General features: G+C 44.9%; 1 protein-coding gene across 1 annotated transcript in view; it reads left to right on the top strand.

Annotated features, from left to right (window-relative positions):
- Positions 1–1,419: 1,419 nt before the first annotated feature.
- The window catches only part of LOC309547665 (amine oxidase [flavin-containing] B-like), a 151,447-nt gene continuing 135,235 nt past the window's right edge, over positions 1,420–17,631 (top strand). The window contains exon 1 of the mRNA XM_082247560.1: positions 1,420–1,731. Coding sequence (XP_082103686.1) covers positions 1,686–1,731 — 46 coding nt within the window. The 5' untranslated portion in view covers positions 1,420–1,685. The remainder of the gene's footprint in view (positions 1,732–17,631) is intronic.

A 17,631-nucleotide genomic window follows, 5' to 3' on the forward strand; every position in this document is an offset into this window, starting at 1 on the left:
TCCCTTCAGAAACTGGGCAGCAGGGAAGTATTCCAACATGATAACGACCCCAAACACACCTCCAAGACGACCACTGCCTTGCTAAAGAAACTGAGGGTAAAGGTGATGGACTGGCCAAGCATGTCTCCAGACCTAAACCCTATTGAGCATGTGGGGAAGGTGGAGGAGCTCAAGGTATCTAATGGCTTGTTTCCACTGAGCTTTCTGGTACGGTTCGGTTCGGTACGGTACGCTATTTATGCCGTTTCCATTATGAATGGTACCCTAATTCCGAACCGTACCGTACCACTTTTTGGTACCCTTTCGTTGGGGTACCAAGCACATTAGTACCATACCAATAGGGTGGAGCTACACTCTGCAGAACTTTGATTGGTTGACAGAGAATCTTCTATGACAGCTTTCCTGCTACACCACGCCTATCATGAAAGGGTACTATTGGCAGTGGAAACGCAATGTGTACCGTTCCGAACCGTACCGTACTGAACCGAACCGTACCGTACCACTCAGTGGAAACGAGGCATAACATCCACCAGCTCTGTGACGTTGTCATGGAGGAGTGGAAGAGGACTCCAGTGACAACCTGTTAAAGCTCTGGTGAACTCCATGCCCAAGAGGGTTAAGGCAGTGCTGGAAAATAATGGTGGCAACACGGTAAACATTGACACTTTGTACCCAATTTGGACATTTTCACTTAGGGCTGTACTCACTTTTGTTGCCAGCGGTTTACACATCAAAGTGATTGTAAAGTCTCGTTTAACAAACATGTTGTACCTACCTCCTCTGTGCAGTTGGTTTTGCACAGAGCAGCCCAGATCCTCCTCTCCTCGGGTCCCTTGTTTCTACTTCTGGCCCTTCCCTCCTATCGATTGCCCCTACAGAAAGCAGTTTGCTATGCTCGGCCCTGCACCCTCTCTCTCCTGATTGGCTCACTGACATTGATTGACAGGCGCGGGAGCCAATACAGCCGATATTGGCTGTATCTCAGCCAATCAGGAGGGAGAGTCCCAGGATGGCCGAGGGACTGGTGGACATTGCTAGACAGAGAGTGGGAACAGGTAATTAGGGGGTAATTAGCATTAGGGGTGCTGGGTAGGCTGCTACACACAGAAGGCTTTATATATTAATGCATAGAATGTTGAGCTCCCTGCTTTAACCCATGAATACGATTTTTTTTTATTTTATTTTACCAGTCTAGTTCTTTCTACTTTCTAAATTGTACAGTATCCAAACTTTAGGTCAAACAAACCAATTTAAAGCTGAATTCACATTCTTTTGTGAGAATAAAGTCCAACAACAATCTGTTGTGCAATCCAAAAAAATAAGAAAGTAGAAAAGATAAACGTTAATAATTTACAAGAATTTCCAGGAGGGCTCATTGGGTAAAATGTTATGTAATATATAACCAGTTCCAGCAAACGACGCATTTACAGAAGAAATGAAATGTTGCACTGGAGGAGATAAAATATATTCCACACTGTTTATATAGGCCAGCTTCCAATTCCAGGCTCTCTCATTACACCCACTCCACCAGCAGCCAATCCCATAGCACTCAGTTCCTTCTGTTGTAAGCAACTGCAGGCTGTGCGAGAACAATAACGGGGACATCGCTCACCTCTGACAGTCTCAGCCTGGAAAAGACACTCTTGCATACTAACCAGGAGTCCTGGGAAGAGAAAAGCAGAACAATGAGGGACACTTATGATGTGATTGTCATTGGTGGAGGCATTTCAGGTCTGTTATTGCAGAATGTGTGCTTTGTGAGAGACAGTGTGGAATGGCAAGGTATTCAGTGAAAATGACAAAATGAGTATAATGACATGCATAAATAGAAGCACATCTACTATGAATATGTGAATGCTAGAATGTTTAGATGAAGGATGGTGCTGGTTTTATGGAGTTTTTGGGAAAGGTGGGTGTGTCTGGTACTGAAGGATACAACAAAGAACATTTCCATGTATGTACATTTTATGTATCGTGTTTGTACTAGGAATAGAAAGAGTGTACAGCATTATTTTCTATGCATTGATAGCTATCACCGTATATCTGAAGTGTAACTATTGCAAATTGGGTGAAAGTTCCAAAACCCCGGAGGTCAGGATGCCTAATCTGGCTCGTTAGCTCCCTGTCAACTCATGACATTCTTTGCAGGATAAAGCAGGATTTTTCTTTTTCCCTTTCTATTAATTTTCTGCTATATTATCAGCTATTTGAAACTCTTACAGGTTTATTAGGATGTACAAGGGTGAGATTTTTTACATACATTATACAATTTTCTATAGATGTACCTTTAACTGCACAAAGGCCTGCTTAACTGAATACAATTTTGACCTCCTATTGTATGGTTTTTGGTAAATCTAACATAAAAATGTACAAGAAAATTGAACATGTATGGCCAGCCTTAGATATTTTACAATTTATTGTTAACAAAAATATTAGGGTACTTGTCCATACCAATTAGCGATATTTATTTTTTGACAGCGGGCTTTCAGCCCCCTCCAGTGCGACTTTGTTCAGCGGTTCACGTGCGATTTGTCGGTTTATGACAATGGAAATCTCACCTAAACCATGCTCAATTTATGTTAACCTTAGATACCTTATATCATTAAATATATCTAAAGTTCTATCTATAGATCTTAACCATGGTTTCCAACTCATTACTTTAAAACTGAACACATATGAATTTCACAGGTTCTGTGGCTGATTAATGTGATAATTAAACTCACTTGGTGCCTTACTTGCATTAAATTAGCCTCAGAAAACCTGTGTAATTCATATGTGTTTGGCCCCTTTTACACGGGCTTTCCGATCCAGTCCGCCTGTCAGTTTTTCAGGCGGACCTGATCGGATGCTCCATGTACCCCCATGGAGCGGCGAATGTCAGCGATGACATCTCTGTTGACATCAGCTGCTATCCAAACCGATCCTGTCCGTAAAATCCGAACGGATGGAAACCCTATTTTCCATCCATTTGGAGGATCGGATCAGATGGGATCGGGTGAAAACGGACAGGCGGTCCATTTTTATCCGATCTCCCATAAAGGAGAGCAGGAATCTGACAGGTCTGTCTCTGCACACAGAGCGGAGAAGGACCTGTCATTCGCCTGCTCAGCGGGGAACGGCAGATCGATCCCCACTGAGCAAACCGGAGTCCATCGGGCGAACCGCCCATGTGAAAGGGGCCTTCGGGTTTAAAGAGATGAGGTGGCAACCCCAGTTAAGATCTATATATATATATATATATATATATATATATATATATATATATATATCATTAAATATATCTCTTATAAGCCCTACTGTAAAATGTTTAGTTTGTGAATTGTATTGTTTTGTTTGTTTTTTTTGTGTTTTTTTTTTCTCTTTTACTTATTTTTGTGTAAATTTCTACAAATTTTATAATGACAGTTTCAATAGAGATATATTATTAAAAAATAAACCTAAATAAACAAATCGTACGGGACTCCCTTTGAAAATATGCCAGCCCGTGCATATATGAACGATCGAAGGTAGCAGTTTCAGTATCAGTATACAAGGACTCGTGCAAATGCTTGGCACCAATACCGGTATTGGTATCAGTGCAATGCTGAAAAATATCTTCCGCCACATATTCAGGATCATGCATTTTTTTGTTTAAAAACTCCTGAGTGAATCTGAAAATTAAATTTGTTATTAGTGCAAAATATCAAACTCACAGGATTTGCCTGGAGACCATGGCAGCGGCAAACCTGAACCTCATAAATAATCTTAACAGACTATTTTGCTTTGAGATCTTGTTTGTCTGGTTAAAACTTTGAAGTCAGTAGTCTGATAAGGGGACGCACAGGGTAAGGAGCCTGTGAATGGCACGTGCAGGAGCCTGAGCTAGGGGCTCCTCGCTGTATTCTTCTATGCATTTTGACTCCTGGCCAACGTGCCCCCTCCCCACTCACCCCCTTCACCTGGATGGGTAAAATCCCCCCCCCCCTGCACTGGACCTAAGAAGGCCTGGAACTAGCACGCCCTGAGTCTCATTTCCCTAAGAAGGGGAAGTGGGAGGGGAACTAACAAGCACATTGGACAGAGTTCCACCCAAGGGTGAAAAGAGTAGAGGGGCGAGAAGCGCCCAAAGAGAACACTGTAACCTACTCAGGGACCTGGAGATGGTTACATTTACAACATAGCAGGACCAGGAGCAGGAGGGATAGGTAAGGGAAGTGGGGGAATGGGTGGTAGAGGGAATTGTGTTAAATTGTTAAATCTATTTATTGATGTTGTTTCCCCTTTTGCTCTCTGGGTTAGCCCCCCTAGAAGGACCCTTAGAAAACGGCCTCAAACTCGCATTCGGTTTAGAATGATAACAGGGGAGAGACAAAGTAAAATACAGAAGATGAGAGAAGAAGGAGAAACTTAAATTTTCTGACATATAATGTAAGAGGTCTAATTACGCCAACTAAAAGACACAAGGTATTAGAAGAACTTAGATGATACTCTGCTAGCATAATATTTCTACAGGAGATGCATATTGCACAAGGTTCAAAAATGAAATTATATTCAAAATACTATCCAATTTGGTACTTTGGAAATTCATTGACCCGGAGAGCAAAGGGGGTAGGGATTGGCATGGCAGAGGATGTTAGCTTTACTCTGGAAGAAAGGATTGTAAACCCAGAAGGACGATATATCTTCCTGAAGGGACAACTACAGGGAATGGATTGCACAGTGGCACTGCCCAAAAAAAACCCGAAAGGATATTTGAACAGAATATTATCCTGGATTGTACCCCATGCCCAGGAGACAGGAAGTCACCAGCTCAGGAGGGTAAGGAAAAAGTTACACCACTGTCAGTTGGTAGATGCTTGGAGAATCCAACATCTAAAGGAAGAGGGATTACTCCTTCCACTCCCCTGTGCATGGGATGTATTCAAGACTGGACTACATCATGATAGAACACAGACTGATAGAAGCAGTGGTTAATACATCAATAGGAATATGACACTATCAGATCATGCCCCAGTAATGATGACAATAAAACTCTCAGAGCATCAGGGGCATATGAATATTTGGAGGATTAATGAAGAACTGATTCAGGATATAGAAGTTGGGAAAAGTATAGGGAAAGAATTGGAACAATATTTTTTGAGTAATGAGACCCCATAAATATCTGAAGCTTTGATTTAGGAGGCCCACAAGGCATACATTAGGGAAGTAATGATTTCAATAGGTTAAAAAAAAAGGAAAGATCTATCAATATAAATAGACTAATAACCAAAATATATGAGTTAGAACAAAAACTAATGAGGAAAGATATAAATGGGGAAATAAACCAGAAAAATACCTAGCAAGAATACTAAAAAGTAAAAAATTGATCAACTATATAGATAAAATAAAAAATAATAGAAGTGAAATGGTGCATTTAACAACAGAAATAGCGAAGGCATTTCAAAGCTACTATATTGCTTTATACACATTAAGACAAAAGGGGACACAAGAAGTAGAACAAAAAAGAATACAAGAGATACAAAAATACATAAGGGAAGCAAAATTACCCAAACAGATAGAATGCAAGCACTTGAGGCTCCAATTTCACAGGAGGAAATAATGGTGGCGACAGGAAAACGTCAAGGACCAGATGGATCTACTACCAGCTATTACAGAAAGTTTAAAGAAATATTAGTAACCAAAACTGTGTACATACATGAATGGGATAGGAGAGAGAAAGGAGATGGGAGTATCCTCACTAAAAGCTTTTATAGCGGTAATACCTAAAAGAAGGGAAAGACGCAACTCTGTGCTCTAGCTTCAGGCCAATAGCATTATTAAATACGGATATAAAACTGTATGCAAAAGTAGATCACACTGATTTCATCCCTGGTAGGGAGGGGAGAGATAATGGGATAAGGTACGGTACTCCTACTACATAAATCCAGGGTTATTAAAGCCTCGGGTCTTCTACTGTCAATAGACGCTGAGAAAGCATTTGACAGAGTAGACTGTGACTTCATGCTAGAAACTCTAGAAGATTTGGGTATGGGTCCTAGGATGTACCAATGGATAAGAGCACTGTATAGGAATCCATCATCTTCAGTAAAGGTTAATTGAAATACCTCTCCCCCGTTTGGGATGAATAAGGGGACCAGACAGGGATGTCTGCTGTAGCCCCTGTTGTTTGTCCTGTCTTTAGAAGCACTACTAGCCACTGTATGAAGCAATGTAGACATAGGGGGAGTGAAAGTAGGATATGAAGAGCATAAGGTAGCAGCAAATGCTGATAACATTTTCACATGTTCTTCATTACTAACTCTAGGATAACTCTTCCAAATGTAATCAAAGAACTAAAAAAAATATGGGGAATTATCAAACTTTAAGATCACACCAATAAAGTCTGAAATTTTGAATTTTGTTGGGCTGAGTAGGAAAGAGACAATAGCATTACAGAGAGAACTTCCATTTACCTGGGCAAAATATGAATAAAAGTATTTTTGGATAAATTTAACCCCATCTTTGAAAGACCTCTACTATGTTAAATATATACCCATGCTAAATAAGATAAAAGTAGACATTAAAAATGATCAAGGCATCCACTTTCTTTGTTGGGCCAAATAAATATAGCCAAAATGGTGTAGCGGGGTTAAACATGCCTAAAGACACTGTTTGATATGTGGGAAGGAACTAGGCTCCCTCTAGTGGTAGCTGCATGGAATTTCCCGGGCTGTGACTTCCTTTTCACAAGATGAAGAAACTACATCTCCCAGGCTGCTTTGCAAGATCCAGGAACTAGGCTCCCTCTAGTGGTAGCTGCATGGAATTTCCCGGGCTGTGACTTCCTTTTCACAAGATGAAGAAACTACATCTCCCAGGCTGCTTTGCAAGATCCAGGGTGCACGGCTGCACCGCACGGCACTATGGGGGAGGTTATTTAAAGGAAGAGAGAAGCGCGCGAAGGGGGGGCCTTTCTGCGCTGGACTCTGAGGAACCAGCGAGCGAGAGTGAAGGACTGACACTGGATATTGGGCCAGAGCCTTTTAGCCTGGAGGGACGACGTGGAACCGTCCCATCTCAAGCACGAGGCACATTCCTGGAGGTCATACTGCTGTTTGCCGAGACCGGAAGTCATCCGCCAGAAGGACCCCGCGCGGCTGGCATATAGCCAAAGGACTGAGACCGCAGTGGAAGCGCGCGAAGGAGAAACTTCTGTTGGTGAGAGGGCACATGCCCAATAACTGACTTTATCTGCTGAAGAGACAGTTTTATCTACAGATAGCGGTAGCGCAGCAGGAGGTGATAAAACCCCGGGGTTTATCACCATACTCTCTCAGGAGACTCATAGACAAACAATAAGGTCTGTAAAGGAGTCGCCAGAGGCTTATCTCTCTCGCAGAAGTTATTGCTCAGTTACGCAGACACCCTGCGGTGACAACTAACAGCTCGTTGTTTTTTCTCTCTTGATCTTTATTCCTAATCTGGATTACAAATGAGCTCTATTCAATAACCTTGCTAGCGAAGATCAACAAGAAAGAAGAGAACTCTGGGGGAGGGACTCAGATAGGCCCGCCTACCTGGTACTGTGTCTAGCCTTAATGCAGGAGGAGTGTGGGGGTATTCTTTTACCTTTTTAAAGCTGTTTTAAATAACCTTTTATGGACTTGTATTGTATTGTATTGTATCTCCCCTATTCAATTTGATACATAGTAAACTAAGTTTGGTTAATTACAATCTTGTGCGTTGTTCCATTGTGTCACCCAGAAGGACTACTATTCAAGAAGGTAACAAGGTATTGTTGCATAGTGAAGTATTGTATTCCAACCTGTGTATCTATTTGATAGTCCAGTCCTATTCTGGGTCAGTTGTGCCTGAGGAGGGATCGAGCCAATTTGATTGGGTTGTTAGGCAGGGTGTAGACCCAATAATATAATCAGCAGCTCCTGCGGGGGTGGTGCTACACGTGGGGGCTCGTCCGGGATTTCTACAGTCCTGCAATACAACCCTCTCAGCCATAGAATCCCCTCCCACGCAGAAATGGATCCTGTCGCTGCTGCTGAGTGGTGCAAGGAAGAGAATGTCATAGTGGAAAATGGCCTGGTGGTTGAAATCAAGGGAGAAGCCTGGACTGAAGAAAAGCTCCTCCCTGTTTTGAGGGCACTATCCACAGACAGGAAATTTTGGGTGATTGACATGAAAACTGACACCACTGTCCCACACACGTATGCACTGTGTGAGTGGAGGAAGGGGGTCCCTGATTATTTCAACGGAAACAGTGTAAAAACTACTGACCAAACAGAACTTTTCCTGATACATCCAGGAGTTCCTATTGCGGGTCCCTCATCCACCACCCCTGGGGTATCCAGCCAAGAAAAAGGTGTCCAAGAAGGGCATCCTGAGTCATCACCTTTGTCGACTTTTAGCTCAGAACTGTGTGCTGTTCTTGGGGAGATTGTGGCAAAATGTAGTAGGGACTCCTCGAGCTATTTGATGACTGGATATAGGAAGCTCCGGACATTCTCTGGGAAACAGCCTGTGCCTTCAGCAGAAGATGGGTTCGAAGAGTGGTTAGATACCGCCACTCAGGCTTTGGAGGAATGGGAGGTACCAGAACAGCACAAGAAGCAGAGAATCACAGAGAGTTTAAGGGGACCTGCATTAGAGGCTGTACGTAATCTAAAGCTTAGCAAGAAGAACTGCACTGCACAGGATTATTTGGACATTCTGCAAGATGTGTTTGGTCGGACGGAGAACGCGGCTGAACTTCTCTACCAGTTGGACCACTGTTATCAAGAAGAGGGGGAGAAGTTGTCCGAATTCATTAAACGTCTGGATAGGATTATCCACCAGATTCTGTTAAAGAAAGGAATAGACCACCGGAAAATAGATGAGACTCGTGCACGACAGGTTCTGAAAGGGGCTCAACCTTTAGATCCCATTGCCATACTGTTACGAACTCGTCGAGATGGCGGCATTCTAGAATACCCCGATCTGATTCGAATGGTCAGAGAGGAAGAGGTTATGTTGGACAACAAGAAGAAAAGTCGGCAGTTTGACTCAACTGCCCGGGTTGGAGTGATAAGTGTGGAAGAGGGTGACTCTCAAGTTGAACTCCTAAAGACCCAAGTGTCTCAGTTGATAGAAATGGTGTCCATCCTGACTGGTCAGGTATCCACTCTACCCAAGGGGAGTATATCGGAGAGGCCAGATGAACCTGTTAGTCTCAGCACAGATCCAGAGCCACGGCCTGCAAGATTGTTAACTTGTTTCAACTGCGGGGGAGTTGGGCATGTTAGAAGGGTATGTCCCAGCTCAGGAAATGCTGCCGCAAAACCTCGCGAGCCAGCGGGAAACTTCAGAGGACACCGGTGAAGGAGTCAACCGGGTGTCCGTCAGTCTTAAGGGACTCCAGAAGTGGTGCAGGATCAGGGAAACTGAGTCAGGGGGTCAGACCCAAATATAATACCCCCAGTTCTAGACTCCGGGTTACTGAGGGAAGGAAAGTCAATGCACACCGGGTTCAGCGGGGGCCCAGATCAAGGAAGAAAAAGGAGAAGAGGGCCAGGGTACAGAGAACTGAATCAGACAACCAGGCTACATCAAGAGAATTCCCAACTAACTTGGTCGGGCCCTCCCCAGTGGTCTCGGTTCAGGTGGAAGGAATTTACACAAGAGCCCTCCTTGACACAGGGGCCCAGGTGACTCTTTTGTATAGAGACTTCTATGATAAATATCTTACCCATCTACCTTTGCAGAAGTTGGAAGATCTGGAGATATGGGGTATTGGGACCCAAAGTTTTCCCTATGACGGGTATCTGCCAATCAAGTTGACCTTTGATCCATCAGTGGCTGGTGAAGCGGAAACCTTCGACACCTTAGCGGTGGTCTGTCCTCGTCCACCAGGGGCCAACAAAAGCTCTCTCATCGTAGGAACAAACACTGACCTGGTAAGGCGCCTTCTGATACAACTGGTCCAGGGACAAGATGCTCAGGCGCCAAGGATCCATCCCATGCTACGGCAGGCCTACCAACGATTAGTGTTGGAGCAAGAGACCCCCGCAGAAGGAGTTGGACGACTCTGGAAGCTGGATAGAGCAGAAAAGGTCTTACAGCCCGGAGAGGTGGCCTGTTTTAAGGCTTCTGTTAAACTCACATGGCAACAGCCGGGTCCCTTCATTATCTTTGAATCAGGTCAAAAGGAGAGACAGAGAGGGATAGAAGTGATCCCTGAGGTGATCCCTTTGAAGGTGTTACAGGAAAACCGTGGAAGGGTTTTAGTGAGTGTCAGAAACACCTCTATTACACCAGTGAAGGTACCGGCCAGAGTGCTCCTGGGCCAAGTCAACCCGGCTACCCCAGTTGCCCCCATTGATTTCAAAGAAAAGGAACAGGGTGAAGCGGTTATAGAGGAGTTTTGCTCTGGAAACGCTGCCCTCCCGCCGGAATGGGTGAAGAGGGCCAAGGCACAACTTGCTCGATGTAGGGAAATATTCTCTAAGGACGAGTTTGACGTGGGATGTGCCAGGAGCGCCACTCATAAGATCCGCCTGAGTGAGGACAAGCCTTTCAGGGAGAGAGTCCGGCGAGTCCCCTTAGGTGACTTAGAAGATCTACGTCAACAGCTGGCAGAGCTCAAAAAGATCGGGATTATCCGAGAATCCAGGAGCCCGTATGCTTCCCCGATAGTGGTAGTCCGGAAGAAAAATGGATCTTTGAGGCTTTGTATCGACTACCGAACGCTGAACAGAAGAACCATCCCAGACCAGTATACCACTCCTCGAATCGAAGATGCCCTACAGAGTCTGTCAGGGGCGAAGTGGTTCAGTGTGATGGACTTAAAGAGTGGGTATTATCAGATCCCCATGCACCCTGAAGATCGGGAGAAAACAGCCTTCATCACCCCTGTGGGGTTCTTTGAGTTCAATCGCATGCCTCAGGGGTTGTCCGGGGCCCCTGCTACCTTCCAAAGGCTGATGGAGAGGACCGTTGGAGATATGAATTTGATAGAGGTACTGGTATACTTGGATGATGTTATCGTGTTTGGCAGAACTTTAGAAGAACATGAGGAGAGGTTGGAAAAGGTCTTGAAGAGGCTACATGAAGAAGGTCTGAAACTTTCTCCTGAGAAGTGCCAATTCTATCAGTCCTCGGTCCATTACCTGGGCCATATCGTGTCTGAAGAAGGGGTGGCCACTGACCCGGACAAGCTGGATGCTGTTGCTTCCTGGCCGAGACCCACAAATGTGACCGAACTCCGGTCATTCTTGGGCTTTTGCTCCTATTACAGGAGGTTTGTGGAGGGGTTCGCCCAGATTGCCCGACCCCTAAATGAGCTCCTGAAGAATGAAGAAGATGATGTCCCTGAGTTGGTAAAGCCGGCGAAGTCCACCATAGGCCCCCGGAAGGCTAAGGAATCCATCCAGGATCAGTGGACCCCGGAATGCGAAGGGGCCTTTGTCCAGCTGAAGGAAACCCTAACCACTGCCCCTGTGTTGGCCTATGCGGACCCCACGAAACCATATGAACTGCATGTTGATGCCAGCCGAGATGGGCTGGGGGGGGTACTTTATCAGGAGCATGAGGGTCATCTGCGACCTGTTGCCTATGTGAGCAGAAGCCTACTGCCTGCTGAAAGGAATTATCCTACTCACAAACTTGAATTCTTGGCCTTGAAGTGGGCAGTGGTTGACAAATTGAAAGACTACCTGTACGGAGCTGAATTCATTGTCAAGACAGATAATAATCCCCTCACCTATCTGTTGACTACGGCCAAGCTGGATGCAACAGGACATCGATGGTTGGCTGCCCTCTCTAGCTTCAATTTTAGCCTGAAGTATCGGCCAGGAATCGGAAATAGGGATGCAGATGCCCTATCCAGAAGGTTGCATGTTCCACAGGAACCTGCGGAAGAATGGACTCATTTGGCTCCAGAAGGGGTGCGTGCCCTATATCAGGGAACTGAATTTCGATCCCGAGGAGGGTCAAGAGCAGAAGAGATTGGGGTTTCGGCTATCGGAGTACCCAAGTGCTACTGCCAGGTGACCCAAGTTGAAGGGGAGGGTTTGCCCCGGCTGTCCAAAAGGGACTTGCGGAAGGAGCAGTTGGAAGACCCTTTGGGAAAACTTCTCTTGGAAGCCCTGGAGATCCAGAGCCCTGAGTTGCTTCTAACTGACTCCCCTCAGGGGGCCCGTCTGTTGCATAGAGAGTGGACCCGGTTACAGATCAGAGAAGGAGTGGCCTACCGGAGAGGTCCATCTGAAGATCTGGAGGAGAAGTGGCAACTGTTCTTACCAGCTAAATACAGAGAGGGAGTTCTGGCCGCTCTTCATGATAATCATGGCCATCTGGGGCCCGAAAGAACCTTTCAGCTTGTCAGGGACAGGTTCTACTGGCCTTGTATGAGGGCCGAAGTTGAAGGATACTGTCATTCTTGTGTCCGGTGTATACAGAGGAAGACTCTGCCACGTCAAGCAGCCCCAATGGGCCATCTACAAAGTCAGGGACCCATGGAGCTGGTGTGCATTGATTTCCTTTGCTTAGAGCCTGATCTGAGTGGCCAGGGGAATGTCCTTGTGGTAACAGACCATTTTACCAGATATGCTCAAGCATTCCCAACAAGGGATCAGAAGGCCTCAACGGTAGCCAAAGTTCTTGTAGAGAAGTTCTTTGTACATTATGGGTTACCACAACGCCTCCATTCTGATCAGGGAAGGGACTTTGAAAGCAGACTGATCAAGAAACTGTTAGATATGTTAGGCATTCAAAAGACTAGAACCACTCCCTACCATCCACAGGGGGATGCCCAGCCTGAACGATTTAACAGGACTCTTTTGGATATGTTGGGGACTTTGAGCTCAGAGAAGAAACAGCATTGGGGCAAGCACGTAGCTGCCATTGTGCATGCCTACAACAGCACTGTCAGTGATGCTACTGGATATTCCCCTTATCGGCTGATGTTTGGAAGGGAGGCTCGGTTGCCAGTGGATTTGGCCTTTGGCATTTCGCCTGATCATACCTCTTCAGCATCGCATAGAGGATATGTGGACCGACTGCGGAAGAGTCTGAAAGCGGCCTATGACAAGGCTCAGGCCACATCTGATCAACGTGGACTGCGGAATAAAAAAAATTTCGACCTAAAAGTTCGGATCCATGACCTGCAACCAGGGGACAGGGTTTTGTTGAGAAATTTGGGTGTCCCGGGAAAACACAAGTTGGCAGACCGCTGGAAGTCCCAACCTTATGTTATCTGCAAGCAACTGCCAAACCTTCCTGTGTACCAAATTCGGCCTGAAGGAAGTGTGGGTCCATTGAAGGCTTGGCATCGGAACCATTTGCTGCCTCTCTCTGAAGCGGTTCGTATGCCCCCTGTGGAAGACTTGTCAGAGGCCCCTTCGACTTCTCGCCCGTCCAGACCAGTTACCAGATCTCAGACGACGCTCCCAGATGAGGGAGAGGGAAGTTCTCCATCTGAAGATTTGGAAGATGAAGAGGAGGTACCCGACTGGTTGTGGTCATCTCAGTTGCCAGAACCCACACCTGCCTCCCTGTCTTCATCTGACTTGGCTGATAGAGGAGCCCTTCGGGCAGAAGCCCCTGAATTCATACCCTTTCATATGCTTCCAGAAGAAGCAGCTGAGGATGAAGATCCTGAGGAGGAGGTTGCACCCTTCTCTGAAGAAGAACTGACCTCTCTTGAACCATCAGGTTCCTCTGTGTTGGAACATGAGGAGGGGGACATTGAAGAATCCTCAGAAGTGCCTGATCCTAGCACCTCTGAGAGCATGCCTCCACGGGAACAGAGGGAAAGGAGAGTCATTCACCCACCTAAGAGACTGACCTATGATCAATTGGGTGAATGTTCGGAAGAAGCTGTTTTTACCTCCAAAAGATCTCCTGACCAGCCTAGTTCCTCCACTGTAGATTTGGTGGGGGACAACCCTAGCTCACCCCCAGGCACAACTGTACAAGCCACCCAAGTTTTGGGGGGTCTGTGAGAGATCATGAGAACAAAGTATTGAAGTAGAAAACGTTTGCATTTAAGTTTGTACATAAGGATATTGGGTTTGGCCATTATAATAAGCACAGTTTTTGATGTTCACAATTTGGTTTACTTTGTGAGTTAATGTTTGCGCACATTTTGTTGCTCTGACCTCACTATATGTTTTTTTCTCTTTCTCACCTTTTGATGTTTTTTTTTCAACACAAACTTTAAGATGTAAGTGTTTAAGAAATTGTAAAGGCACATGTGCTTTTTAAAGGAGCACTATATAAAAGCACTAGAAATCAGCACTATATTAACACGGTAGAAATCACTTATTTGCTTATTAATTGCACTTTATCGTTTTACTGTTGCACTGCTATTAGAATACAAAATTGGATGTATTCAGAGTGACTTATTTCAGCAAAATGTTAATGTTTTTGTTGTATAATGCCAACCTATGCACTAGGGTACATACTGTTGACCTCTTTGGGGACCAAAGTTTCTCAAGTGGGGGGAGTGTGTAGCGGGGTTAAACATGCCTAAAGACACTGTTTGATATGTGGGAAGGAACTAGGCTCCCTCTAGTGGTAGCTGCATGGAATTTCCCGGGCTGTGACTTCCTTTTCACAAGATGAAGAAACTACATCTCCCAGGCTGCTTTGCAAGATCCAGGAACTAGGCTCCCTCTAGTGGTAGCTGCATGGAATTTCCCGGGCTGTGACTTCCTTTTCACAAGATGAAGAAACTACATCTCCCAGGCTGCTTTGCAAGATCCAGGGTGCACGGCTGCACCGCACGGCACTATGGGGGAGGTTATTTAAAGGAAGAGAGAAGCGCGCGAAGGGGGGGCCTTTCTGCGCTGGACTCTGAGGAACCAGCGAGCAAGAGTGAAGGACTGACACTGGATATTGGGCCAGAGCCTTTTAGCCTGGAGGGACGACGTGGAACCGTCCCATCTCAAGCACGAGGCACATTCCTGGAGGTCATACTGCTGTTTGCCGAGACCGGAAGTCATCCGCCAGAAGGACCCCGCGCGGCTGGCATATAGCCAAAGGACTGAGACCGCAGTGGAAGCGCGCGAAGGAGAAACTTCTGTTGGTGAGAGGGCACATGCCCAATAACTGACTTTATCTGCTGAAGAGACAGTTTTATCTACAGATAGCGGTAGCGCAGCAGGAGGTGATAAAACCCCGGGGTTTATCACCATACTCTCTCAGGAGACTCATAGACAAACAATAAGGTCTGTAAAGGAGTCGCCAGAGGCTTATCTCTCTCGCAGAAGTTATTGCTCAGTTACGCAGACACCCTGCGGTGACAACTAACAGCTCGTTGTTTTTTCTCTCTTGATCTTTATTCCTAATCTGGATTACAAATGAGCTCTATTCAATAACCTTGCTAGCGAAGATCAACAAGAAAGAAGAGAACTCTGGGGGAGGGACTCAGATAGGCCCGCCTACCTGGTACTGTGTCTAGCCTTAATGCAGGAGGAGTGTGGGGGTATTCTTTTACCTTTTTAAAGCTGTTTTAAATAACCTTTTATGGACTTGTATTGTATTGTATTGTATCTCCCCTATTCAATTTGATACATAGTAAACTAAGTTTGGTTAATTACAATCTTGTGCGTTGTTCCATTGTGTCACCCAGAAGGACTACTATTCAAGAAGGTAACAAGGTATTGTTGCATAGTGAAGTATTGTATTCCAACCTGTGTATCTATTTGATAGTCCAGTCCTATTCTGGGTCAGTTGTGCCTGAGGAGGGATCGAGCCAATTTGATTGGGTTGTTAGGCAGGGTGTAGACCCAATAATATAATCAGCAGCTCCTGCGGGGGTGGTGCTACAATGGTAATACTACCCAAAATTCCTAATGCTACCAATAGCGATTCCCACTTACATACTTTAAAACTATAAAAACAATGCTTTTGAAGTTTATCTGGCAGGCAAAGAAGCCTAGAATACAGTATACAATACTCAGTAAGGATAAATCACAGGGGGGATTAGCCACACCTGATACAAAAATATACTACACAGCATTTATAATCACAAATAATTTAAACTCAGATAAAAGATTGGTAAGGGCCCTTTCACAAGGGCTTTCCGGTTAGGTCTGCCTATCAGTTTTTCAGGCGACCTGATCGGATGCTCCATGCACCCCTATGGAGCGGCAGATGTCAGCGGTGACATGTCCGCTTACACCCACTGATATCAGATCCGATCCTGTCTGTGAACTCCAGATGGATGGAAACCCTATTTTCCATCTGGAGGATCGGATTGGATAGGATCGGATGAAAACGGACAGGCATTCCGTTTTCATCCGATCTCCCATTGAGGAGAGCGGGGATCTGACAGGTCTGTCTCTGCACACAGAGCGGAGACGGACCTGTCATCCACCTGCTCAGCAGGGATCAGCGGATCGATCCCCACTGAGCAAAACAGAGTCTGCCAGGCGGAAAGCCCGTGTGAAAGGACCCTTAAGCTCAAAATCACATTAAGCGGAACACAGTTAAGTAAGGGTATTTGGTTACCTCCTAAATACAGGGAATTATCTGCAGATACACATGAAGTATCGAGAGTCGTATATAAGATATGGTACATGATACATAGACAAGCCAAATGGGAATATAACTCACCATTGTTATCACTAGAAGGTACAAAATTCTTTGCACCTGGGAACGAGACACAATTAGGTAACTGGATTAAAAATATGCAGTTAAAAGATATTACACAAGGTAGATAGGTAATTCTATATCACAGATCTAACATTAGGGGGAAAATATGTTGTTGAATGAATGGTGATATTTTCAGGTAAAACACTCTGTCAGATCCCCTGTCAGATCTGAGAAGGATTTGAACCCAGTGAAAAAACTATGTAATCCACAAACAAAAGTAAAACCTGGTATTTCCCATATATATATAAAATAATTACTGGGATGGTGGGACTGAAGAAACCACCATTCATAGAAACATGGGAAAAAGAGATAGGAACACAGTTAAAAGAACCCAAAATAAATATACTACTGAAAGCGGTATAAAATTCTGCAGTTGATAAAAACACCACTGAGATGAACTTTAAATGCTTATCGAGATGGTATATGACGCCGGTAAAGGTGCAAAAATGCCAACCAGAAAAATCTTCGCTATGTTGGAGGGGCTGCAGTAGGTTGGGCACAATGCTCCATGTCTGGTGGAACTTCCCAAAGATCCCTTTATATTGGCAGGGGGTCCAACAGTGCATCAGGGAAATTGCAGAGGAAATTGTCGATGACACATGAGTTTGTTTATTCCATAAAACTGACAAATTAAAAAAATATTATAAATGTACAATAGTGCCAAACCTTTTAAATGCAGCAAAGGGGGCAATTCTAAAAAGATGGTTAGACCCAGAAATCCCCACACTTAGAGAGTGGTTCAAAAGAATTGAATATATATATATAAACATGGAGATTTAGGTAGCAGAGAAGAAGATCAGGCAGAGAGTTTCTCAGATAAATGGGAAAAATGGGTGGATTTAAAAAAGAAAAGCAGATATTTAGAAGTCTGGGTGAATAAGGAGAGGACGAGGGAAAGTAAGTAAACGAAGGAGAAGGGGAGCAAACAAAATAGTTGAACAGATGAGTAACAGAGGGAGGTGGAGGGAGGGAATTAGACTGCTCTAATGACCCATTGTGTTCTGTAAACAGCAAGAAAATAAT

This window comes from Pelophylax lessonae (assembly GCF_965119305.1).
Source record: "Pelophylax lessonae genome assembly, chromosome: 2".
Lineage (NCBI taxonomy): Eukaryota > Metazoa > Chordata > Amphibia > Anura > Ranidae > Pelophylax > Pelophylax lessonae.